This window comes from Neolamprologus multifasciatus, chromosome 23 (assembly GCF_963576455.1).
Source record: "Neolamprologus multifasciatus chromosome 23, fNeoMul1.2, whole genome shotgun sequence".
Classification (NCBI taxonomy): domain Eukaryota; kingdom Metazoa; phylum Chordata; class Actinopteri; order Cichliformes; family Cichlidae; genus Neolamprologus; species Neolamprologus multifasciatus.
In genome coordinates, this window is record NC_140460.1 from 6,866,079 (window position 1) to 6,891,184 (window position 25,106).

General features: G+C 41.2%; 3 protein-coding genes across 3 annotated transcripts in view; 1 reads left to right on the top strand and 2 right to left on the bottom strand.

Moving 5' to 3' along the window:
- Positions 1-4,550, top strand: LOC146490886 (E3 ubiquitin-protein ligase RNF170). Its single transcript, XM_085152612.1, has 6 exons — positions 1-442; positions 897-999; positions 1,559-1,667; positions 2,945-3,018; positions 3,105-3,215; positions 3,789-4,550. The coding sequence occupies exons 2-6, from the start codon at positions 979-981 to the stop codon at positions 4,125-4,127; spliced, it is 654 nt and encodes a 217-aa protein (XP_085008738.1). The 5' UTR covers positions 1-442; positions 897-978; the 3' UTR covers positions 4,128-4,550.
- A 236-nt stretch (positions 4,551-4,786) lies between these two features.
- On the bottom strand, positions 4,787-21,310 carry pfas (phosphoribosylformylglycinamidine synthase). Its single transcript, XM_085152598.1, is given in 29 exon segments — positions 4,787-5,379; positions 7,148-7,288; positions 7,436-7,585; positions 7,663-7,777; positions 7,879-7,958; positions 8,443-8,650; positions 8,734-8,879; positions 8,977-9,096; positions 9,348-9,503; positions 9,680-9,763; positions 9,873-10,053; positions 10,201-10,431; positions 10,531-10,767; positions 10,904-11,065; positions 11,179-11,240; positions 11,334-11,490; positions 11,568-11,641; positions 11,741-11,869; positions 12,091-12,228; positions 13,803-13,931; positions 14,019-14,143; positions 14,229-14,369; positions 14,459-14,564; positions 17,068-17,128; positions 17,130-17,267; positions 17,375-17,480; positions 18,398-18,533; positions 18,700-18,822; positions 20,785-21,310. Coding segments are annotated over 28 exon segments (3,945 nt in total). The 5' UTR covers positions 18,821-18,822; positions 20,785-21,310; the 3' UTR covers positions 4,787-5,068.
- Positions 21,311-21,642: 332 nt separating this feature from the next.
- The window catches only part of LOC146490888 (importin-13-like), a 31,683-nt gene continuing 28,219 nt past the window's right edge, over positions 21,643-25,106 (bottom strand). The window contains exon 23 of the mRNA XM_085152599.1: positions 21,643-24,869. Within this exon, the coding sequence (XP_085008725.1) occupies positions 24,773-24,869 (97 nt within the window). The 3' untranslated portion in view covers positions 21,643-24,772. The remainder of the gene's footprint in view (positions 24,870-25,106) is intronic.

The following is a 25,106-nucleotide window of genomic DNA, read 5'->3' on the forward strand; positions in this document are numbered from 1 at the left end:
GCTAAGTAAACTCTGGGTAAATTATTGGCAAGTTCAAATATAACCTACTTAAACAAAGCGTAGGTGGAATCTTTTCTGGCTTTGATCTGGTCATGCGACCCAAACCGGTTACCGCTGGCCAGACTGAAGGGCCAAATATGTTGATTTTTTTCTCGTTTTTTTGTATTTATTTGAGACTAAAGGTTGACAGCTGCCTATTTTAAAGGGAAGTAAGTGAGTTTTGTACAAAGCACCAATGTATTGATCTGACCACAATGCTGTCCCCTTTAAGTAGAAAGACTCACAGGCCAGCTGATATTGGAAAATGTAGTTGATCATTAACAGGGAGCTTCAATTTATTTTGTTCAGTGATGCTGTTGGGCAGCACTTCACTTCCTTCTAGAAGACAGTGATTATCTATCTGCCTAACGTCTATACACCCGTGCTACAGATTTAAGTCCAGGTGAGTCTTTTTTCCAATGTTTTCTGTAATAGAAATATGATTTTTTGCTTTACCAAATTGTTAGAGAAGGTTTGGGGGAATTTGTTGAGTGTGTTTCTTACAGATTTCTTGATTTGTATGAAAGACCAGACCTAAGATCTAAGCCATAAATTGATACTGAAGTTATTTGACAAATGAAACCTGCAGCCTTCTTTGATTTGAGCATATCGTTATTAACAGTTTCATCTTTCCATCTGAAAAAATAATTTCACCTGTTAGTGCAGGCTAAGCTATACAAACCATTTAAATTAGCAGTCCGAACGCTGAAGTCGGAGCATCAGTAGCCGTAATCCGCAAACAGAGAAGAGCTGAGCTTCTGTTCTCTTTATCTCACGCATCAATAATTAAATCATTATTTAGATAAACTTGCATTACAGGTGTGTTTATCTATGTTGCTATGTCATGTCTGTTTCAGATCAGACTGAAGTTCCACTGAGTCAGGGTCGCCTGTAGGATAATCCACGTATTTGCTGTGCACACCTGATCAGTCAACATCAATGTATATGAGCTGCCTAAAGGTGAATGGTTCACACAAACGCATACACTCACAGTAAAGCTCATGTCACACAGGGGCTTATTATATTTCCTTGTTTTCAGTGGGGGTTACACTTCTGTTTGTCACTATCTCTGAAGCACTTGGGTGAATCTCGTGGTTTAACTTAAAGAGTTACATTAATTTGGATTTTTAAAACAGTTTCTCCTACACGGAAACTGGGAAAACATTATTTATAAGACACTTCCTGTGTTATAAAAAAGGTAATTTATTGCTTTTATTGGGGGCACAGTCTGGAGGAGGAAGTTGATGTCACTGCTTGCATGACTCACATCAAAAGTTTTCTGTTGTTTTGTGTTCTGTGTTTCACCGTTACATCGGTATAAGCTTTTCAAAGATTATTTCACTTGAAATCCATGAACACCAGGAGTAGGAATAGAAAACGCTTATCGATTCTTCTGTCACTGTCCTTTCCCTTCTTCCTACTTGAGAGATGAGATAGCCTTTATTTGTCAGTTGCAGGTCTTTTGCCCACACCTGACCTACTTTTCACTTCTATGTCTCCTCGTCTCTCCTGTTTTTAGGAATCCATGCAGGCACGTCAGTCTTCGAACAGACGAGACTGGCACTGCCCAGTCTGCCTGCAGACGGCCAGATTCCCAGTCCAGACGAACTGCGGCCATTTGTTCTGCGGTACGAGATCCTGCACACATTTGCACAAACTGACCAAAATCTTCTCAGACTCTAATTATTTTATGCACACACCCGTTCGGACAATCGTCTGTGATTAGGGCTCACACTTCGTGTCTTAGTTTATGCGCTTTATTCACTGATCAGTGTAGAAGTAGTGTGCTGTAGCTGTTTCAGGCCCATCTGTTTGGCCCATCTGTTTGGCTTTTAATAATTAACGTTTGCCACGGTCCACCCATTACACTTGTAGATAGAGCAGCAAACGACCAAACACAGTAAGGTATGTGTTCACAGACGATGCGAGATGGAGGTTTTATGCCAGCTACTGGGAAAGCAAAACTTCAACATCATTTACCCAAATTCATAATCTACACTTGGAGCATTAAGGAGAGTTGCGCTATGAGTTGACCTGAGAGGTGTATAATACATAGAATAAAAAAACAGAGCTCGTATCCGTATATTAGGCTAACCATGTAAAAATGTTCAGGTCTTTACAAATCCGCTTTTGAGAAGGGCTCTTGTAATTTTTGCTACAGGGTCATTCTACCTTAGATTTGCCCGAAAAAAAGAATCCAGGAGAAAGATTGACTTGTCAATGGGGAATACATTTCAGGTTCTGTCATTTAGGGATTTTTTTTTTTTTAATAACTTGAGCTAGATCCTTCAGTTTTCTGGTGTAAATATCTGGTAACATGGCACTATGAATATAGAGTCTCAAGAGTGGATAGCATATAATGACTGTTGTTGAAATCCCTGAAATATTATGTCCAATCTCTACCAGCAGATTTGGAGACCTAAAGACACCACATTTTTGCAGGTAGAGGACTGATATTTTGTTCACAACTTCTCATATTCAAGGCACATAATATTCTTTGAAGAATATCCAAAACTTGGGATGGTGATCTCTCATGTTTCCAATATAAATTTTTGAAAATATCTCATATTTATATGTGGCAGCCAAAGATTGCTTAAGAATAACAACAAAAGCCAATTTATGCAGAGTTATGGCCCAGAACCATGACTGTGCATAAATTTATTGCTTAAAAATAAAACCCCAAAACAGTAGAACTGAGAACCTGAAATTCTGGATAATTCTGCAAATTCCTATTAGGAAGTGTTTCTCCTAGAATTTCTTCGGGCATATCTGAGATGGTCAATTAGATGTTCATATCTGTAGCTTTTGAGTAACATTTATGGCATGAATGCACTCATCCAACCTTGATACTATCTGTTACAGATTAAATGACGAGTTAAATAAATAGTTGTGTTTGATTCTGCAGCTCCCTGTCTTATCACCTACTGGAGGCATGGGTCATGGTTAGATGCAATCAGTTGTCCTCTTTGCAGACAGAAGGTGCGGTATTCTCGTAGTTCTTTTACTGTACATCATAAATGTGTTACGAGCGTGGCCGTGAAATAAATATACTTGCAATCTTGCAGGTCAGCGTGCTCTGCCACCTGTTCAACGAGACCCGATCAGACCAGCAGTCAAAAGAAGTGCTCGATGAAATCACAGCCTACAACAAACGTTATTCTGGAGCTCCACGCAGGGTCAGTACTCTGTTAAAACATCAGTAACATCATTGTACTGCTACTCCCCAACAGCAAACTCACCTATCAAAGAGCCAAGAGTACTTTTATTATTATTATTATTATTCTAAGATATCATAAGCCGTGGTATCTATCAGGGCATCTGAAAGGGAAGAAAAGAATTCTTTCATTATTTCCTCGAAGAGTTAGAAAAGGGAATACCTCTTATGCAACCTAGCAGTTATTGTCCTGTTTAACCAACAGTGATAGACAAAGGAGGTATGAGCTCAACAGCTCACAATGACACACCTAGAAGCCGCGTGACCTTCTTTGTGTGTTTTTTTTCTTTGAAAACATATCCTGTAGCGTTCATGCTTAAGAACTGGAACTACTTTTGACTATACATTTAGAATAATTTATTTCTTGCTTTTAAGAGACACAAATATAATAAATGCAGCATCAGGAAATCAGCAGAATACCCCTGACCCATGTCGAAGTGCTCAGTCAAAATCTTGTGGATCATTTTTGATTGCTCCAACTTGAAATGTTTGGTATCTGGTTGTCTGATGTCCTCCTGCATACTCACCCCTCCAGGTAACGGACTACCTCTGTGACACCCCCCTGCTTCTGCAGTTACTGGTTCGTGGCCTGGGCACCATGGGAGGACTCGTGTGGCTGTTTCTGTTCAGGGTTGCCCTGTGCTGCGTGGGGACCGTGATGTCCATCACCTCCCCTGCTCTGGATGCCGTGTCTTCATCGAGCACCCTAGAAACAGACCCCTCTCTCTGCGGACTGCTAGGTCTCCTGGACGACCTGGTGGTGGTCATCCTGCTCCTTATCTGCGTTATCAATATCAACCAGCAAATAACACCAGAGAGAGGACAACCTGGAAATGCTACAACCTCACAGGGAGTGATGGGAGATTCACTTTAGAGAGCATGAGCAGCTGGAGCGTGGCAGCACAAGCTGTTAGACATGGACTTCTATTGAATTTCTTCCCTCTGGCTGGATTAGTGGTTAGAAGAATATTGACAACTGCACAGCATGCAACAGTCAAGGTGTTAGAGGTTGTCTGAGCCTCCCTAAATGTAGATTCAGATTCCAGGTGTTTTTGTGAACTGTTTACAGAGTTCATGCTAAACTAAAAATATGACGTTATGCAATTTGTAGGTTCAGATGTGGTTACAAATCCTTAACCCTTCTTGAGTCCTTAAGTGTTTGACTTGTCTTTGTTTTCCCTTTAAAAAAAAAAAAAATCTGTACCAGTGTCTATTAACATGCATCTTTTATATTTTAATAATCTATATTATTTTTTTAGCTTGTGATTTCCCAGAGACACAGATAGGGCTCTTTTAGGACCATATATATATATATATATATATATATATATATATATATATATATATATATATATATATATATAAAAACAAACGTGTTGTTCCAGTAAGCTACAGAACATGTGTCACATCAGTACTGTATTATTGACATCCATGTAAATACTTGACATTGTATAAATTTAAGTTTTTATGGTTTAAATAAACAATATTTATTGATTTATATAGCTGTTCTTTATCATGTCACACAACACCACGTTTTTCCAGTATTAAATCATTTATTGTTAGCAAGTTCAGTAGTGGATGTTTCAGCAGACCAACACTAATAACAGCAGACCTGCAGTTTTGTACAATATGCAGATTAAACCTATGGAATTCATGTTTAATCCATAATTCAATAAAGTATAACAGGCAGTATTAATGCATAAACACCAGCGTACCCCAGTAAGTAAAAAGCTGGGCAACAAAATGTAAACAGACATGGCAGTTTTAGTTGACCCCCTACTTTGACAGCACTAGAAACATGTTAATGGAGGAATATCACTCTTGATTGCTGCACCAAGAAGCTGCGTTCTTGAACATACGCAGCCAGGGTGAAGGTGTGAGAGAAAGTCTGAAGTCCCTCGGGGCCCAGGGCCACTGCCAGCTCAGGGTGCAGCGCTCCGGGTGGGGCATCATGGCCAGGTGTCTTCCTTCCCTGGAGCAGAGTCCCGCAATACCCTGAGGTGAGCCGTTAGGGTTGAGAGGGTACTCTTCGGTGGGATGACCCTGGTCGTCAAGGTAACGGAGGGGGGCTAGTCCACCAGAAATAATCAGGTCCTGAGCCCGAGAGCTACAGAATTGCACAAGACCTACGAGAAAGAAAAAGGTTAGGGGAAAATCAATACTAAACACAGGTGCTGATTTGCTGACCCACTGACTTGTTAGGCAACCAGATTAATCTTTGATGTTATGCAAGTTTAAAGAGGGGGGCTCATCATTTCTGTACATTCTGCTAGAAAAATGATAAATAGCTGAGTGATTTATTGACGTGTGCAAAATTTTAATGGAAATATATAAAGCTAGAACATTTTGGCTATGACCACTTTTAGTGCATACTTTTCTATATTCATAATTCCATACATTCTGACAAGATCCCAACACCATGGCCGAACCACGACAGAGCCTCCAACGTGTTTTACAGATGTCACAGATTTTCGGTCCAGTTCTTGTGTAATCTGATATACCTCAGCTTTCCCCCCCACTTCCATTTCCCTCCCTCAAAAAAGACTTCTCGTCAGCCAACCTTCCACCGAGACTATTTCTGATGAGGGTTTAGTGAACAGCAGATAGATCAGCTGAAGAGAAACATGTCATCTCTCAGGTCTTATGCCAGGTTTTTGCTTTTCTCTCTTCTGTCAGCTACTATCCATTTCCTGCAGATAGCTTTTAAGCCTGCCACATCGTCTTTTGTACTTATACAGTTGCTGCAAAGTTTTTAGAGACAGTGCATCATGAGAAGATATGCCAAGTTTGCCAGCTAATAGTTTCTTGATAATCACCTTGTTGATGCAAAATACTATTTTATGCCTGTTGAAAATTGAACAGTCATAACATAGTTGCAAGCTGTTGTAAGAATAAATGCTACATATGGATCATTTTAGCCCCTTGATGTTTAGTAGGCAACATGATGATATCTGATCTGATAACATCCTGGGCCTAGGATGCCCTGTGGGCCAAGTTTGTTCATGTTTGGTTGATCAACTCCTGACCACATATAAAGAATTCATGTCCAAACATCCTGAAATTTCATGTATTATAATAAAATTAATTAAATGATCTGTCATCATCTCTGAATATTTGAGCTTCATAGGATCCTCTAGTGCAGGGGTGGGGAACTCCAGGCCTCAAGGGCTGGTGTCCTGCAGGTTTTAAATATCACCCTGGGTCAACACACGTGAATCAAATCATTAGTTCATTACCAGACCTCTGGAGAACTTCAAGACATGTTGAGGATGTAATTTAGCCATATAAATCAGCAGTGCTGGATCAAGGACACCTGCTAAAACCTGCAGGACACTGGCCCTTGAGGCCTAGAGTTCCCCCACCCCTACTCTAGTGTCTTCTAAGACAGCGGTCCCCAACCTTCTTTGCGCCACAGACCGGTTTATGTCCAACGATATTTTCACGGACTGGCCTTTAAGGTGTCGCGGATAAATACAACAAAATAAACCCAGTACTGGTACCAAAAAAAGGGAAAATTTATTCATGACACACAAGAAAAGACCCAGGGAAACCAAGTTAATGATAAAAACAATATTTTATGGTTTATTATTTATGGTTTTTAGGATAAAAACCCTGAAAACCATTAATTTCACACCTAAGTCTCAACTCTCACGACCCAGTACCAAACAACTCTCAGACCACTACCAGCCTGGGGGTTGGGGACCGCTGTTCTAAGACACCATTTTCCAATAGAACAGAACTGGTTTGTGGGTACTGTTTTTACAGCTGGTGAGTTTAAGTTAAGTGTAAGTTACCACTGTGATTTAGTTCAGTAAGTTGTGACCCACTGTCATGATACTAAGCTCGCTCGTTTAAACCAGTAGCAGTAGACCTCTCATGTTGATCTGACTTTACCTTCTCCATGTGCAACCCAGACTCCCAGCGCTGAGCCCTCCATGCCTCTCAGCCAGATGGATGGAGAGTCCTGGATCCCAACGCTGACAAAACGCGACTCAAACCTGCCTGACTTATTGTGACTCAGCACCACTTCAGATTCTGGTGAGAATAAAAAAGCCAAGAAAAAAAAAAACCATTCTAAACAATTCTGTTTTAATTCACTACTAAGGTATTGTGTTGCTTTATTTCAAATCATCACATTTTCAAGAAACATTTCAATGGCTTTCTCTGCCTATGTCCTCTTACCCACTCCTTCCTCGCTCTCTCCCACCCAGCCCAACAAGGCGAGCAGCTGACAGCCATTACATACGCCCAGACTCACTGTATCCTCACGTTGTCGGAAACGATCAAATTCAGCCTTGGCTTTGGGGTTGTAGGCAACAGTAGCTGCCCAACCTTTATGAAAAAGTAATATTGTTACGCAGGAAAAAAGAATATGTACCTCACAGTGGTTTACGTCTGAGTGCGATTACCTTTAGCTGATCCCAGGACGTCTGCATAGCTGAAACCACCAACAAAGACAACTGCTTTGAAAGGGTCCAGGGTTAGTGAGCCAGTGCACAGGTCCTGCATGGTGACATCCCAAACCTACACACACATTTACATTACAAAGCTCAATAATGAACACAGGCAACACAGTTTAGATTTAGATAAGCAGATATCTGGTTCATAAGGCTGTTGTTAATGACCTCAAAGCCCGCCATGTACAGAGAGACAGACATCTCTCGATCTCCATTACTGCCCTCCTCTCTGACCACAGCAACACGTGCTAAAAGAGCAGAACAGTTTAAAATAAAATAAAAAAAACAATTTAAAAAAAAAAATCACAGTATTAATAAATGATTATATCTGAATTTAAATGATTAAGAATTTAGTGGTGCTGTCCAACCACTAAATAAATATGGTTTCATTCCATTCAGCACACTGGGAAATGATGTAAAGGGAAAATATATAAGATAAAACAGACTTATAAAGAAAAACAACAATGGATGACAATGCATTACCAGTTAGCGGCTAGCTGTTGCATCAGTTCAGTGTTGCTACTGGCAGTTTGAAACACTAGCGAACTGAATAAAATGTTTCAAAGGTTTGTTGTTCCTGGAGGACTTCCCCAGTGGGGATACACCCTCACAGCATGTACAACTGTTATGCTAAACTATAGTTTATAGACAATTAAATAATCAAAGAGTGTTTGACTTCATAATAAAAACAACCATTAATTCCAATTCTGGAGTACAATAAGTCACTGATACCAGGTTGGCTGATGGTGGGCATTTCAGAGGGGTTAAAGGTCAGTTTAAAGTATGGCTGTGTCCTCTTTGATAGCCCCTCCACCTCCTGTTTAATACACAGCTCATTGGCTTGGAGACGCTCCAGCTGGAAACTTGTGTCCTCCCACATTGCTCTGAGGTCAGGCAGCAGCTCCCTCAGCACCTCCTTTCCATCTACACGGACCCTGATCTGGAAGACAAGTGAGATGAAAGACAGCGGTCATCCCTTACAAAGACACAAGACCCGAGTCCATGCCAGGTTTAACATCTCACCATGGCTTCTGGTCCAAAGCCACATGTTCTGCCGAGATGAAGGCACTGGACGCCTGCATCGCTGTATCTTTGACACACAGTTTCTAAATCTGACTGAGAAACCTCCAGAACCAAACCCAGCTCCTCGCTGAACAACAGCTCCATGACTGCACGTGGCAAAAGATTGTAAAGACACAGTTATTTTGCATTATGTATGTGTAATTAACTGGTAAGGAAAGGGAAATAACACATTCAGTCTCTAACCTCCAGCTCCTTGTGAAGTTAATTCAACATCAATCCCACGGTTTCCTGCAAACGCCATCTCTAGCAAGCAAGTAAGAAGGCCTCCGTCACTGATGTCATGACCTGCACTCAGCAGGTGATCTGAAAGGACACAAAATAGATTACATGTTGTTGTTCTTATTTTTTTAGGAGCTTTCCAAGCCACTAGGTGGCTCTCTCGTCACAGTGCAGAGCTGTGGCTGTGCAGTAAGAATTTAATGGAATATTTAAACAAAACTGAAAGGGGGGGAAAAAAAACCAAAAACACTGAAGAAAACTTTGCTCCCAGTATAATTCGATGCCAACTTTTTCCCTTTCTGTGGCAGGGAGATGTTTACCCTGTGCAAACTGACCGTGTAGGAGTTGCTGAGTGGTGTTGAAACAGGCTGTCAATAGTTCCGGCTGGTCCAGGTCAGGAGAGCAGTCTCCCAGCTGGCTGTAGCACTGAGCCAGGGCAGAGCCTCCTAGACGATGATGGCCTGGACTGAGAGGAACCCACAACAACACGCCTGCAGACAGAGGACAAAAAGTCAGAGGCAAGCTGTCTGTTACTGAGATCACGATGTGCGCTGCGTGAGTTAGAGAAGCATGAAAATAGAAATAAAAAAAAACTCTAAGGAAAATTAACTTATTTTTTATGCCATTAAAACACTGACAGATTTGAGTCTTGGTGTGTGCGTTATACCTTTGCCATCTGGATCCTCGAGATCAGGCGTCACAGTAGCAGTGATGTCAGGGCAAACAGCATATGCTGAAATAACAAGAGCACCTGAAAAAGAAGCAGAGCGAAAGCTAAGTTTAGACAGTTCCCCCTCTCTCTCTCTCACACACACACACACACACACACACACACACACACACACACACACACACAGTACCTGGAGCTTTGACCGTCTCTTTTCCAACTCTAGCAGCCATGCTCAGAGAGTCCTTGCCTCCATCGATGGCCACTCCCAGCTGACCCATGACTGCACACATGGCTTGGCAGGCCTCCCACAGGCACGCCCCCTCTCCAGGCAGCTTAGCAGCCCACATCCAGTTACCACTGCACTTCACATCCTGACAAGATTTAAAAAAAAAAAAAATAAATAATAATAATAAAATTCTAATAATTACATCATGTTGGGATTTAAAATACACCTTTTTACATTTTTGCATATCTGCAATATATTAATTAAGCTTGTTTGTTTCTGCATATTTACTCACCTTTAGTTCTGTTACCCTTGCAAACACCAGATTGGTCAGAGCCTCACCCACAGCCATGCGAGCCCCTGCTGCAGGACACACCAGCCCTTTAATTGGCTGCTCCCCAATGGCTGTTGCTGCTCCCTCTAGGCTGAAAGGTGATAGAGCAACAACAGCCACATCGGCCAATGGGGTGTGAAGAGGGCCGACGCACTGTTGCTGGGCAACCAACCCAGTCACAGACCGGTCCACCTGATGGAGGGAGAGAGAGACAACAGAGAGAATCAGTGTCTGCACAAGTTATTTCTAAAAACAAGAGACTGTAAGACGGGTATACACACACACACACACCTTGTTGGTCAGGTAGCGTTTGGACGCCACAGCAGGCAAACGTAAAACTCTGTGCAGAGCATCTTTGACAGTCAGCCCAGCAGGAAGACTCAGCGTTTGATGATTCAGGGCCAGTGACTCCATCTTAAACTCCTTCTGCGGCATCTTTCCCAGAACCCACTCCAGCTGCAAGTCCACAGGACGACGCCCGGTGTCTGCCTCATCGCCGCTTCCTCCCTCGTCATGGACCAGCACAATCTGAGTGAGAAATCAGTAATTCACTGAGCGTGGATTTACTCAGCGAGACACTTGTGGCATTATAACCTAGCCAACAAGGTGAAATGACCGGTATGATAGATGTGCATTTATCGACTCGAGCCAGTCTAAAACGTGCCTTGCCGTCTCCTGTGATGTTTCCCACAAAGTCAACAGGACACTTCTCCCTTTGACACACCCTCTCCAGGAAGGACCGGTCTGATGGCCGCAGCAGGAGGGCATTGCTCTCCTGATACTCAGCCCCCCAAAGCTCCAGCACACTCAGTGTGGGGTCACCTTTCTACAACACAAGCATAAAAAAAAATCCAGACATTTATCTTGTTGGATTTAAAAGAAAATACAAGAAATGTGTTTAAAAACACAAACAGAAAGCTGTGTTCATGTGGTGATTACCTTGAATCTACTGCAGTATATCACAGCTCCTCCTGGCTCACTGAGCTCCTTGAGCACATTACCTAAAAAAAGAAATGAGAGTATAGGTTCAATACCTTGGTTTTTCTCTCATTTCAGCTTCATATAACCTCTTAAAGAAGCCACATTTTCCTCACCATTTCCTCCTGCCCCCTGATCATGTATACTGCAGATCGGATTTCCGCCACTTCTTTCCAGGCATGCCCTGAGAGCACGGTTCATCTTTTGCTCCATCTCAGCATCTCCCCTCTGGACAGCACCCAGATCCCTGTCGCTGGAGTTGTCCCCCTGGACCTACAAGTTTACATGTACTTAAATACTGAAAAACATTCACGTCATGCGAGGTCATTGATCAATTGTAGTGTCCATACTTGAACAGAAGAGGCTGCTCCTCCTCCTACACCGATCCTGTACACCGGCCCTCCGATCTTCACCACTTCCATTCCTGATGGACAGCAGAGCAGCAGAGAGTCTCTGATTAATGTGTGTAAATATAGCCTCTGAATTGATTAATGTCATTTCACACAGTGTGTTAAAGCATCACCAGGCTCTGGCGCTTCTTTCTTCACGTGGATATCTTCGATAGAACCGAGACCGCCACTGAACATGATCGGCTTAATCCACTCCCGTCGCTCCCCATTAGCCAGCCGCATGCCGAAGGAACGAGCAAAGCCTAAAGGAGGGTTATATGTTAAAGCAGTGCCAAAATAATTCAATAGTCATTCATAAATTTGTACAGTTATGTTAGAAAACAGGTTACAGATTTAAAGATGCAATGTTTTTGGGAAGCAGTCTGAGGAAAAGAGACAAAATGAATTTTCTACAACAACAGAGATAATATTAGATTTGTGTTGTCGTTTAAACTTATGTGTTTAGTATGTACGGTCTTCCTACCTGAGAGGACAGGTTCTCCAAACTTGTTGCCGTAGTCCGACGCTCCATCGCTGGCCTCAATGGCCACCTGCAGAGGAGGGGCAAAGGTGGAGGGATACTCCCATCCCTCTCCTTTACACTCCCATGGGAGATCATATCCTACAGATGGAAAGACATGTTGACTCAAGGTCAGTTTCTGTGCAGCACAGTCCAACCATGTTTTCTGATACCTTATTAACAAAAATGCATCTATTTTACATTTGGCATGTTGTGCCTCAGGGTTTCATTATTAGCCCATTATCCATTTTCTGTATAGACGCCATGTGTGTGGCAAATCATTCAAGACTTTCAGATTCTTTTTAACTGTTATCCAGATGACATCTAGGGCTATGTCCACACGTACACGGGTATTTTTGAAAACGGAGATTTTCTGTTTTTGTTTTAAAAAATAATCCCATCCACACGTAAAGGCAGAAATGAAGGAAAACGCTGCTAGGAACATGCCAAAGCAGCAGGTGGCGATATATTCCTAACCATGCAGAAATGTTGGCCAATCAGAAGTCTAGAAGCCTCGGTGGGAAAAAGTAAACAAAGCTGGGGCATAGAAGCAGAACCGAGTCGTATGTGTGGAGGGACAGTAACTGTGTGTGTATATGTAAGCATTTAAACACTGCAGAGAGTACAATTAACAGTAACACTATTGTAGAAATTCATTTCACCGAAACAATAACGTGGCGCACAGTGTGACGTCAAAAAATGCGCAAACCTTTGACACTGCGTTTTCTCAGTTTTTCTCGTCCACACGTAAACGCAAAAACTGAGTTTTCAAAAATATCCACCCTGGCCGGCGTTTTTAAAAACCTCCGTTTTCAGTGACCAAAGACGCCGTTTACGTGTGGACGAAAGGTACAAACGCATAGAAAAATCAGCTTTTTCAAAAATACCCGGGTACGTGTGGACGTAGCCTAGGTTTATCTAAATGAATGTGGTCAAATTCTTCGATTTTACCTTTAAAGAGAAAATTATTAAACTTGAATGAAACCACCTTTTTACTTTCCTCAACTGGCAATTCACTGATCAACATCAACTTTAACCAAAACTATTCTAGCATCCTCACATGGTGCCAAAATGACTCATCGATAAAAACTATATTTAGGTATTTAAAACTTTTACTTTGTAGTGAAGACTTGTGATATATTATAATAACTCTAATATGTGGATTTTAATTTGTTGTCCTGTAGGTTTTAAAGCAGCGGTCCTCAATCCCCGGGCCACGGACCGGTCCGTGAGTCGTTTGGTACCGGGGCGCGAGAGTTGAGGCTCGGGTGTGAAATTTATGGTTTTCAGGGTTTTTATCATCAACTCTGTTTCCCTGGGTCTTTTCCCGTGTTGTAGTTGTGTGTCTTATTTTGAAAGAAATATTTACATGTTACCATAGCAACCAGAAAGCATTAAGCATTAAGAAGAGGACGTTACTTTCAATGTTGTTGCCACATTTCAGGTGGACGCTGCTAATAAAGTTAGACAGTGAATTCGCGTTTAGTATTATATTTACAAAACACCACAGTTTTTGTCTTAGTTGTATCATTTTATTTTGTTGTATTTATCTGCAACACCTTAAAGGCCGGTCCGTGAAAATATTGTCTGACATTAAACCGGTCCGTGGCGCAACAAAGGTTGGGACGGCTGTTTTAAAGCTTGCCCTTAAATATTAGATGCATAGAGTCTTGGACCTGGTATGTGCAGGTTCCCGAAGCAGTATCCTGCAGTGCCAGCAACGACGTGGCCTCCTCGTCCGGCACTCTGGACATCTCTGATACGACCGCCAGTCCCTGTTGTTGCTCCGCTGAACGGTGATACACCTAAAATGTCCATCCAGCTCAGGATTAATCTCAGGTAAAAACAAAAACTTGCATTTTAATTAAGTACAAAGCTTTTTGCGCCCTAACCAGTCGGGAAGTTGTGCGTCTCTGCTGTGAAGATGACATGTCTTAGTGAGCGCCGAGTCTCATACGGGCTCGCTTGGGATGGATCTTTTGGGCAAATGAACTCAAGCTCCATGCCTTTTATGCCACTGAACACACACAGAAAATTCACAGTGAGCCAAAATAGACAGACACGCTCACAAGTGTGCTCGCCCCTGCTGTCGCCACTACTACCTGCTGTTGTCGCAGAACTTGATGACGTTGTTCTGGTTGCTGTGCCGCTGCGTGTCCATTATGAGGCTGAAAAGAGTCTCCTTCTGCTCCTTCCCGTCAATCACCATCCGCCCCCGGAAGAACCAGTGACGACTGTGCTCACTGGGAAGGACAAAGAAAGCCTTGCAGCGTATAAATACCAAAAACACACAGAGCAGTCCCGCCAATCTGTTCACTGCAGACGACCCCACCTATTGGACTGGGCCAGGTCGAAACATTCCACACTGGTGGGGTTCCTTTCAATCCTCTGGAACATCGATGTGTAGTAGTCCAGATCCCAGGCGTCAAAGGCCAAGCCTGCACCAACCACAAAAGTGCATCCATAAAGTTTCTCAATACTGAAAAAACAACCACATGACATCACCCGATCATTTAAAGAGCACCGAGTAGTTTCCATCCATTTACTATTGATTCAAAACATGCTCTTCTAAAAAGGTGCACAGCGCTTCGGTCAGCATTTCTTCCCCTGAATTGTTCTCTATATATAAACTTGGAAAAATATCATTTAACCCTCGGGCGAAACAAAAATCAATCGACACACTCCCATGCATTCAAACATGCTTCAAAACACAAGAAAGCCGACAACTCTGAGATGGTTTTGGCTCGTTTACACATAAATTTGATCACTTCCACTGCACTTAAACTTAAGCAGTACTTAGCATGAACACATTACAATTAGCATTCCAAGGATCCACACTGCATAACAACCTTGTGTCCCATCTATTAAACACCAAAACACTGAGTGTAAAATTGATTTCACAAGGATTCAAAGCAGCTGTAGTCAGAACGAATTCCACATATACCTTTTTAATTATCTCCTCAATTCACCAGCCGAGCATGGCGGCGCCTACAAAGTACGTGCACCGAAATGATTCTCATTTCTTTGAGTGCTTGTGAATGTTAATGAAGCTGAGCGAATAAGCAGAGCATGAACATAAGAACGCACGCCACGTTCTGTCGCTGTGGCTGGTGTCAGCCTGAACCCTGTTCACATTATTAGGAGGAAATAATCACTCAGCGTGCAGACACATGAAATGTTTTACAGTTCTGGGTCATTACACAGAAAATCGCCGTTACGCACAGATGACAGAACTGACTTGTTCGTATGGCTGCAAAAAGTATTTTTACTGAGGGCCGTAACTGCAATCTTAATCATTTTGGTATTGAGCTTGTTTTTGCAGGAGATGTCCTTGAACTTTAAATATTATATAAAGGAAAAATTAAGAAGTTTGAAGAGGACACAAGGTCGTCTGGTCAAACAATTGCAACTGGCTGTTTCTGTCAGCCTACAGCTTTCACCGCAGTGTGACTGCAGCTCCAGGTCGGCGAATAGAAGATCATGTTACAACGGGCTCATAAACCCGAAGGAGAGACACCGAGTGCGATATACTCGAGCGCCTTAGCATTCAAAGCTAAAACGGGAATTTTAAAATTGACTCTAAAGCTAACACAGAGTGAATAAAGATGCAAGACATCTCTTCTTGGAAACAGTTAAAAGATGTGCAGCTGCATTTTGGACAGACTGCAATGGATTTTAAAGATGGTTAGTTAAGAGCGGTAAATAGCAATAATTTAAGTAAGAAAATATAAAACCAAGAACCACTTAGATATGAAAAACCTTAACTTAGCAATGATCCTTAAATAAAATCAGTGTCACTAGGGAAACAAAAATAATTTTAAAGTGCGATTAACCACTGCATCCAACTTTTTCTAGGAAAATAACTTAACTGCTTTTATTATCTTATACAGTAATGTCTCAAGCCACTTCTAATTTATTTGCATGTTAATGTTAATATAGTATATAAGGCAAAAATAGAGTCGGTACAGTTTTAAAACTCAGTATTTGGTATGAGCACCTTTGTTCTTCAACACAGCTTAAGCAATAAAAATCAAAGACCTCTGAGTGTTTTCTGCCTTTAGTTGATGACAAGATGTTCTCACAGTGTTCAGTGATGCTGAGGTCAGGGCTCCGGGAAGGCCCGTCCATGACTGACAGTGTTTTGTTCTGCTTTTACTCCATTTCAGATACCATTCACCTTTTTTTATAGGTCTGCCAATAAGTCATTTGTTCTCCAGTTTACTCCAATTTTTTAAGGACAAACTACACACCATGCTGAGATATGCCAAATTTTTAGTTAATAGCTGTTTAAGAATCACCTCATGGGTACAAAAATACCATTTTATGCCTGTAAAACTGGGATTTTATGACATACTGCCTGTAACTAAGCGCTTAAAGATAAAAAATAAAATAATATGTTGTAAGTTTTTCGCCATGTGTGGACTAAGCACTGGTTCAGCCCCTTGTTTTCTGTGCGTTACAAACCTTAACAAACAAACTAACAAACAAAGAAAATGGTCAGGTACAAGGACTAAAAACTTTTAGTCAACCAGAAACAAACAAAAATCTTGGCTTCAAATATCACTCAGATCAGTTTATTCAGTCCTTCAATCGACCGCCTTTATCTCTTTAGGGTTTTACATTAGACACACACATGCACGTGCAAGATAATCCGCAGCATCACTGCTGTCCTGTGACTTCAACCAGCTAAGTAATAATGTCATGCATCATGTGACATTATTAGCAGTGTACTCACAGACCACTGTAAGACTGAGAAGCAGCATAAAGGAAGAGCAGACAAAGAGAGGAGAGAGGCAGGTCACAGTTCATTAAATGCAATAAAAGTCTGATTGAGGAAATTAAAAGAGGATGAAGCTCAATAATGCTCCATTAATTAAGAGAGCCCCAGTAAGGAAACTCTATTAAAGTGTAAAAAAATATATAAAATGAATAAATTCTCACCCAGCTCATCGTTAGCGCTCTCCAAGGCTGCGCGACCCTTCCCCAGGATGTCCACGTCGAAACACCGCCTGAGGTTCCGTTTCCACAGTGAAGGAGGTGATGGGGTGTTGATAGATGCACTCCGTCATGCTGTCATACAGACACTCAATCAGCTTCTTTACATCTCCACTGATTTCACTCACACTCTGCTCGGTCTTGGGCTGAAACGGAGACAGTTCACATTAGACCCAGAAAGTAAAGTCGCAAAAGAAAAAGAAAAAGATATATATATATGCATAGATTTTTCTCTGTGTGTGTGTGTTCACACCTTGATGAGAAACCTGCGCGACAGCTCAACTCGGGTGACATTAGTGAGACCGGCACTCTGGCAGATGGACACAGCATTAGTGGACCAGGCAGTGGAGAAGTTCAACCTGAAAATAGAACATAAAAGACTTTTTTATAATGTAGACTTTCTCTCATATGAACGATTTAAAAGAATTATTTTAATTAAAAATGTACCATATGTTTCCCTATTTACTTTTAAGTCAGGCTCGCCTACAGTCTGCGCAGCACTTTTAAAGATTTCCATATTACTAACCCTTAGTCACAGTGAACACCTGCCTAACATTGTTCAGTACAGACAGTATTTATTTGAACGTATGCTACAGGAAGTCACAAACATCTTGGCCAGAACCCTCACGGCCTGGCTTGTTTGCAATTTACCAGTTTGACTTCTTTGTTTCCTGCATTTCATGACCTTAAGTTCTCATTTCACTAACTGGAATCTTATTTATACAGAATGACAATGTCTAAGGCAGGAGAAAAAAAAAGAAAGAACAAATGTTGGGGTATATGTGGTCAAAGAATAGAGTACAAATAGAAATGCACATGCATTGCCAACTGCCAAGAAAACAAACATAGAGCACCTGGAACACAAACATTTGAAAATGCACAGGTACAGATTTGTATCTTTCTTCCAGCTCCACCTTCTTGCAGCTCGTAATCGCGACCTGCTGCCTAGGACTGCAATATCTGAACCATTTTAGTTAGAGAGGTGCTGTGGATCTCGAAAAAGAACAAGGACTAGCAATCCCAGCTGCAATCCAAAAACAGTGGAGGTGGATGTCGGATCCTCGCTGGTAAAGCAGCTGATTGCTACCTAGCCAGGACCTCATCAAGTAAGGATTCACAGGGAAAGGCCAGGGCTAGCTGCTTGGCAGTGACTGAACTTTCAAAATAAGAGCAGGGATTGCCTGGTAAAGCAACTGCAGATGGCATCTGTGTGTTTTGTGCTAAGCAAAAAGACTGAGATGCAAATGAATTATCTCTAAAAACCAGGCAGCAGTACCTGGGCCCGATCTCCACCAGTTTCTCCCCACTGCCCTCTGTGAGGTGTGGTTTCTCAGACAGCGGCTCTGCGTGCAGAGGATGATGAAACAACCAGAGTAGAACCCCCTTCTGCTCATCGCTGAGACTCTTGCAGCCTGCGGGAGAAAAATCACAGCAGGACAAAACATTATAAACAGATGTAAATGTCACATTTTAAGTGGTAGACTAGTAAAAAACCTTTAAGGTGAATTCAGTGACTTTAATCCTCATTCTACCCACATCCATAATAATTAGCATCTTCAAGGCCTGTTACACACTCACCTGTCAGTTCCACATTGTAGCACAGCTCGGTTGTGACTAACAGATGTGGGTAGAGCTTGGCTGCCCTTTGTAAGGCCCGACTTTTCAGAGCTTCATTACTGTAGAACCTCACGACAGCCATGACTGATGAAGAGATACACAAATCCAGTTAAAAGCCAGAGGGTAGTGCATTAGTCAAATCAATTGTAGAGGGTCAAAGAAGGTGAATTTTAGGGATCATTTGTCAATAGAATTGATTTAGCCTATTACTAACTGCATTTTCTGAAGTAACGAGTCATTAAATCAGAGTCCAAAGTATGAAATTGATGACCAATATTAAGTGTGCCGACCCTTGTCTCCAGATCGATTCAGGTCAAGACAAACCAATAATGCGATAGCAGGCCACTCGTAATACTGCAAAAAGCCTACAACCCATTCCAACACCTCCGCAAGACCTCAAAGAGGCTGTGAAAGCCATCTCTCAGTATAGCAGAGTAATCTATGTTTAGATACGGCACTTTTCAAAAGCTTTAAGAGCTTTAAATATTTTGATTACAAGCCATTACGCTGTAGCAGGATCGGGCTACACTTCATTCTGAACCCAAACAGGAAAAAGAACTGGAGTCCTGCAACATGCTATGGGCCACACAGCGCCCGGATTTCATCATCATGGAGTCAGCGATTTAATGAAGGGATAAAAGAAAGAGGAGGGAGGCTGAATCTGCACATTTTGTGTCAAGGACCTCGAAGGCACACAGAACAGGGAGGATGTTACAAGACAAATTCTCACTCCGACTTAGGCTTTTTCTTAAAGGTCTTTTTTTTTTTGGATTTTCAGCAAGATTACAAACTACAGAGGTGAATTTCATGAAATTTGCTACAAAGGTGGAACAGGAGCTAAGAGGAAGAACGCTGGTACAGATCACTTTATTTTGATTTGAATTTCTAAGAATTTACATTAGCAGAAAACACACTGAAATCTAATTTTCGTTTACTGTACATTAAGTTCAAAACAAATAAAAACTATTAATACTGCACGATCTCAATTTATTTGTAGTTTCTAAAAGTTTTCAGTCCACTGTATGTTTGATTCAAAAGGGGAAAAAGGTTGCAAATCGTCACAAAAAGCCAACGATATCAGCATGTTGAACATACAACCCAGGGACCACAACAAAGTTTTAAAGTTGTATTCAAGTCATTAACTATTCCAATTTTTAATTACAAAAAGAAGTTAATCCATTTTTGGTAAAACATCTGGAAAATGTCTAGATCCAGACTCAAGTTGTTTGAATTATAAAGATGTATAACACTTTTGCAAGGTTAGAAAACCAACATGTGAAGGTTTTCTTTGATCTGAACTCTACATGTATTGACACATGTGCAGAGAATAAGGAGAAAGAAAGAAATTCTGGGCTCCCCTAAAGAAAAAATGAGCAGTACCCTAACACTTATTCTGTGAATGTGTGTGTGAATGGGTGGATGACAGGTTGTGTAAAGCGCTTTGGGGGTCCTTAGGGACTAGAAAAAGCGCTATACAAATACAGGCCATTTACCATTTATTTATTTATTAAAAATATTCTATTTAATTAAAAAATATTCTAATTAAAAAATAATTCATGTCATCAGATTTTCAAGAGATAAGAGATGTTTGTCATTAACACTTATGATTTCATGGTTTCAAAAGTATTTATTCATTTCTTTATATATAGTTGCTGTGGCTCAGGTGAACATTCTATAAAACTTCCTTAATTTTACACTTAATAAAACCTACATTACAATAATAAATGCAGAACTATGTCCAATATAAAAATCACACACACAATCCTGATCCTGATAAATGGCCCACTGACTGCAGGTCACACACTGCACGGTCAGGAGTTTTCTGTTAGTGTTAAACACGCTACAAACTGCAACCCCCTTCAACATAAACACACACACCTCTGTGTCAACTGACTGTAACACAACAACGACACATTATAAGGGATACAACTTCTTAATAAGTGACTCGTGTCTAAAAAGAGCTGGGGGAGTTTTCCATGTTTCCTGTGTGGAAGCTAAGCGGCTAAAAGGCAGCAGAGTTAGCAGAAAGCACATTAGCTAACTTACGTGCAGCAGCAGTTACGCTGTCTGGGATCAAACTTGGTCTCTGCTGGAGTCCCGGAGTAACTTCTGCTCCTGAAGGACAGACTGAAAGCGGCTGAGTTAGCTGCGGTCTGCACACTGATTGACAGACTGACTGAATGGATGGAAGGATGGCTGGACCTCTGCACCCACGTGTGAGCCACTCAAACTGCAAGACGCATGCGCAAGTGGGTGTCGTAGCAAAGAGTGATTTACAGTATTTGCTCAGTGATGATCCCCAGTATTTAAACTGTGGTAAATTGCTTTTTGGCTTATAATCTGTCAATTTTATCCTATATTTCAGCCATATTTCTTACGAATGATATCAACTAATTTTGAGCAACAGTGAACTTTCCTGTCACAAGTTAGAAGCTGGAATCTGTTTGTTTTTGTTTTGTTTGTTTTTGTTTTGGCAAAGTGATTTCTATTTATCCTTTATTTATTCTGGGAAAGTCTCATTGCCATTAAAAATGTCTTTTTCAATCGAGTTCTGGCCAAACAGGACCAGAAATTGCACAACAGTCCTATAAAGATATTTTAAGCGGGCAAAAGGGACAAAAGTAGGATAATGCTTTCAAAACAGGTTATTTCTTTATTTTATATAAATCCTCTTTGTAAATCCTGTTGATGGCAGTCTGTTTATCATTATCAGCAAACATACTAGAAGTTTCAGGGATGTCAGTGAATTTTGGGAGGCTTTGAACTTTTAATGTGAAAACTGCCAACAGGGAAGCAACTTGTAAATTATTTTGTACTTTTCTTTTTAAAATTTCTAAAACACCTGAAAATAATCATTTTATTTAAAATGATTCAGAACAAGCTGAAATTAATAGAACTGGGGGGGAGCATGTCATTTAGATCTTCATGCTGGAAAACTTTGGGGGTTTACTTTGACTATTAATCTTAGTATTTCTAACATCCTGTCCCGGTGATCCTAAAGAATTGTATACAGCTCAAGGGAGCCAATTACTGTTTCCTTATTTCTTCTCATATAAACTCACCCTGCACATCTTTGCTGCCTCAGGTCTTTGTGGCAAAAATTCAACAAGGTGCTGAAAAAGTTCCTCAGAGATCTCAGTCCACACTAAGATAGTAAACATCACACAGCTGCTGCAGATCTGGTGACTGTGGAGGCCATCTGAGTACAGAGGACTCACTCTCATGTTCATTTAAATTTTGTGACACCACGACTAGCCTGCTGGAAGCAGCCATCAGAAGATAGGTACAATACTCAGGTCAGCTGTGGCCTTAAAATAATGCTCATTTGGTACTAAGGGGCCCAAAGTGTGCCAAGAAAGTATTGCCCACATCATTAGAACACAATCACAAGCCTAATACAAGGCAGGGTAGATCCATGTTTTCATGTTCTTTATGCCAAATTCTGACGCTACCATTCAAATATATGTGCAAATAAACCCTGTAAGCAAAAAGCTGCTGTGGGTGCAGGTAATATAGTCACCTCAGGGAGATAATTCATGTTGTGAGTAAAGAAATAGCCTCCAACTGCTGTTTAAACTTGATGGACCAGGTACAGCCAATCAGAAAAGAGTTGGCTTTAACTAATGGTGACATTAAAGAGAGAGGGTAGGATACACTGGGTTTGCAGCCAGGAGCAGAATAAGGTAAATAAATACTATTTCGAACTGTGAGTAATACAGTGCTGCTCTGGTGCAGTCCAAAAACAGAAATATGGAGTTGTAAATTCGCATAATAGGCTCACTCTCTCAAGCTATAAAAAAACAAAACAATTGAAGACATTTTCTTAGTTGTGTAAAACGTTTTGAAAATTGGAAAATATATGCAAGAGGTTGCAGACATTTTAATGCAAGTGTTGAAGGAAAAGAACAAAAATACTCCCACACACACATAAAAAGTCAAGAGTTGCAGTCTTAGATATATTTAATAAATTAAAGCCAAGGTACAAAAAAAAACAAGTACATTTCATACCTCCCTCCCCTCCTCCACCACCTACAAGTCGTTCTTTAAACTGTGACAAACATTGTTCATTTCCTCACCTCAGAGTAAGAGCGAAACACCGACAGAGGATCGGCGTTCAACGTCACAGTTCATATCAGACTCTGAAGCAGAACAGCTCACTCCAAAGCCGATTCATGCCTCGGATCTCACTCCGCAAATCGCATCTCTACCCTACCTCGCCCCCACCCACCCCCTCCCCACCCCCTCCCCACAAAAACACATACATGCTACATGTCTGCAGGCACCGCGGATAAGACAGAAGGATTAGACTGAGATAGTTTTTATCAGAGACCACAAAGTACATTTCAAATGCTGAGTGTTATTAGGTGTCAGCTGGTCCTGCTGATTCACTAGACAGTGTATTTTACAGCCCTCGCATCACTTCACCAATAATGTCTCAGGCATATTAGATGAGCACAGAATGTCGGTTTCAAAAAAAACTTTCTCAGCGGTCTTGCAATTTGTTACTGAACTCTCTAATCCTTCTCGGTCCTCTCCAAGGCAGTGACCCAGGTGGGTAAAAGGATTCTGGGTAGCTTGTTTGCAAGCAGTTCGTTAAGAGCAGTAGTTGGTGTCAATAACAGATAGACGGATGAATCTCAGCAATGATTTCCCACATGAAAAAGAGGTTTAATAGATGGGTGTGGTTGCTGGTGAGCAGCATAGGTGAAATATTTGGACGTGCATGGTCAGTTTTAATGAAGAGAGTAAGCTGAATAAGAGTGGTATGAAGATACGAATGGATGACTGGGCTCTTTCTTTAAAAAACCGGCAGAAATTATGCATGTGAACTGTAGGTCTGATATAAGTGCACTAAACAAGTGGAAAAAGATATAATCTGTGCAGACACACGCGCACACATTCATGCACAACCTCTCATACATACAGGTATGAACACACGCATACACTCAAATACACATAAGTGTTCAGCAATAACTGTTAATATGCACAAGTTGATTAATATTTTTGCACAATTACAGTGACTAAGCAGTCCACCGTCAGGATTATTATTCCCTCCCAGCAGTCTGTTCCCTTCTTCATTTACATCTTGGGCCGTTTTCTCTTCCAGCAACTACAATTTATTTTCCTTTCATTTTGTTACTGTAAGCAGCCCTGCTTTACCTAAGGGACCACTGCATTACCCACTATCTACAAACCTGAGGAGACTGCAATATGACTGGGTGGAATCGTATGTACATGAGGTACAGCCCTGTACACAATGGGCAGGGCAAGACTGACCAAGTCAATGTGGTCTTCAGCTTTCTGTCTCCATATAAATCCCATAAAAGGCATTTATTTAAAAACGAAACACAAAAATGAAAGATCCATGATAATTTGGCAAATGCAGAGACCACAAGGGGCATGAGTAGGACTAAATATTATATCGACGTCAGTCTTCCTGCAGAATCCCCCGCCCCTCCCCCTAAGATTGGTCCTTTTCTCCTTTCTTCATAGCAGCAGCAGGACTGAAAACCACTGTCTTAATATATGTGCATACATATACATTTATATAATTAATTTGATTCATTTTGAAAATAATGTTAAGTAGCTACGTACGATACCACTACCATTTCATATGGATGCTAATCACCAGGAAACAATCTAGGAACCACAGGAAGATCTAGAAAGGCAGAACAAGACAGAGAGAAAAGGAGATGTGTGGCAGCACTTCTCCTCAAAGCTTGACTTAACAAAAGACCTTTAAGTAAGAGAAGAGAGGCAAGTGGGCGAGAGAAACAATCGAGGTTATAACAAAAAAAGAAAAAAAGAAATCATGGCCTCTCTAGAGCCATGGATTTAATGTTTGTCCATTAATCCGATGGCGCGTCTGCACTGGAATGGTTTCATGTCTTGTTCTGCAGCGGGTTCGGTTACATTACAATCATTTCATGATATCTTCGCTGAAGGGGTTCAAGAGAACTGTGTAGTTGTGGCATCCAGCTGTTTTGCACTGAAGACAGAGGTCATGGTTAGGTGAAAGTTCAAGGGTAGAGTTTCAGTACTCAGCGGCGTACTCTGTACCATGGAGACCTCTGCACAGTAGCGTAAACTCCTTCACTATATCCTTCACCCTCCTCTTGTTCACTCGCTCTCTGTTTAACAATAGAGAAGAAAAGAAGGCAAAAAAAGAAACAATTATAAAGTATATGTAAATTGCTCCTTGGGCTGCTTCCTTCTTTGTGTGCAAACATGTGTTTAAAGCATAATCAGTAAAGTCTCATATTTTACAAACATTTGTCTCCAAACTTAGAGCAGAACTCTGGTTTGTTTTCCCCTTTGGTGCCGTTCCTTTGTGTAGCTGTGACACAGTAATCGCACACTGAGACACT

What these genes read in the sequence shown, in the direction of transcription:
- LOC146490886 (XM_085152612.1), top strand. Translation starts at nt 979, where the DNA reads ATGTATATGAGCTGCCTAAAG. An exon ending in GTCCTCTTTGCAGACAGAAG is followed by an intron (nt 3,019 to 3,104) that starts GTGCGGTATTCT and finishes GCAATCTTGCAG; the next exon opens with GTCAGCGTGCTCTGCCACCT. An exon ending in ATTCTGGAGCTCCACGCAGG is followed by an intron (nt 3,216 to 3,788) that starts GTCAGTACTCTG and finishes TCACCCCTCCAG; the next exon opens with GTAACGGACTACCTCTGTGA.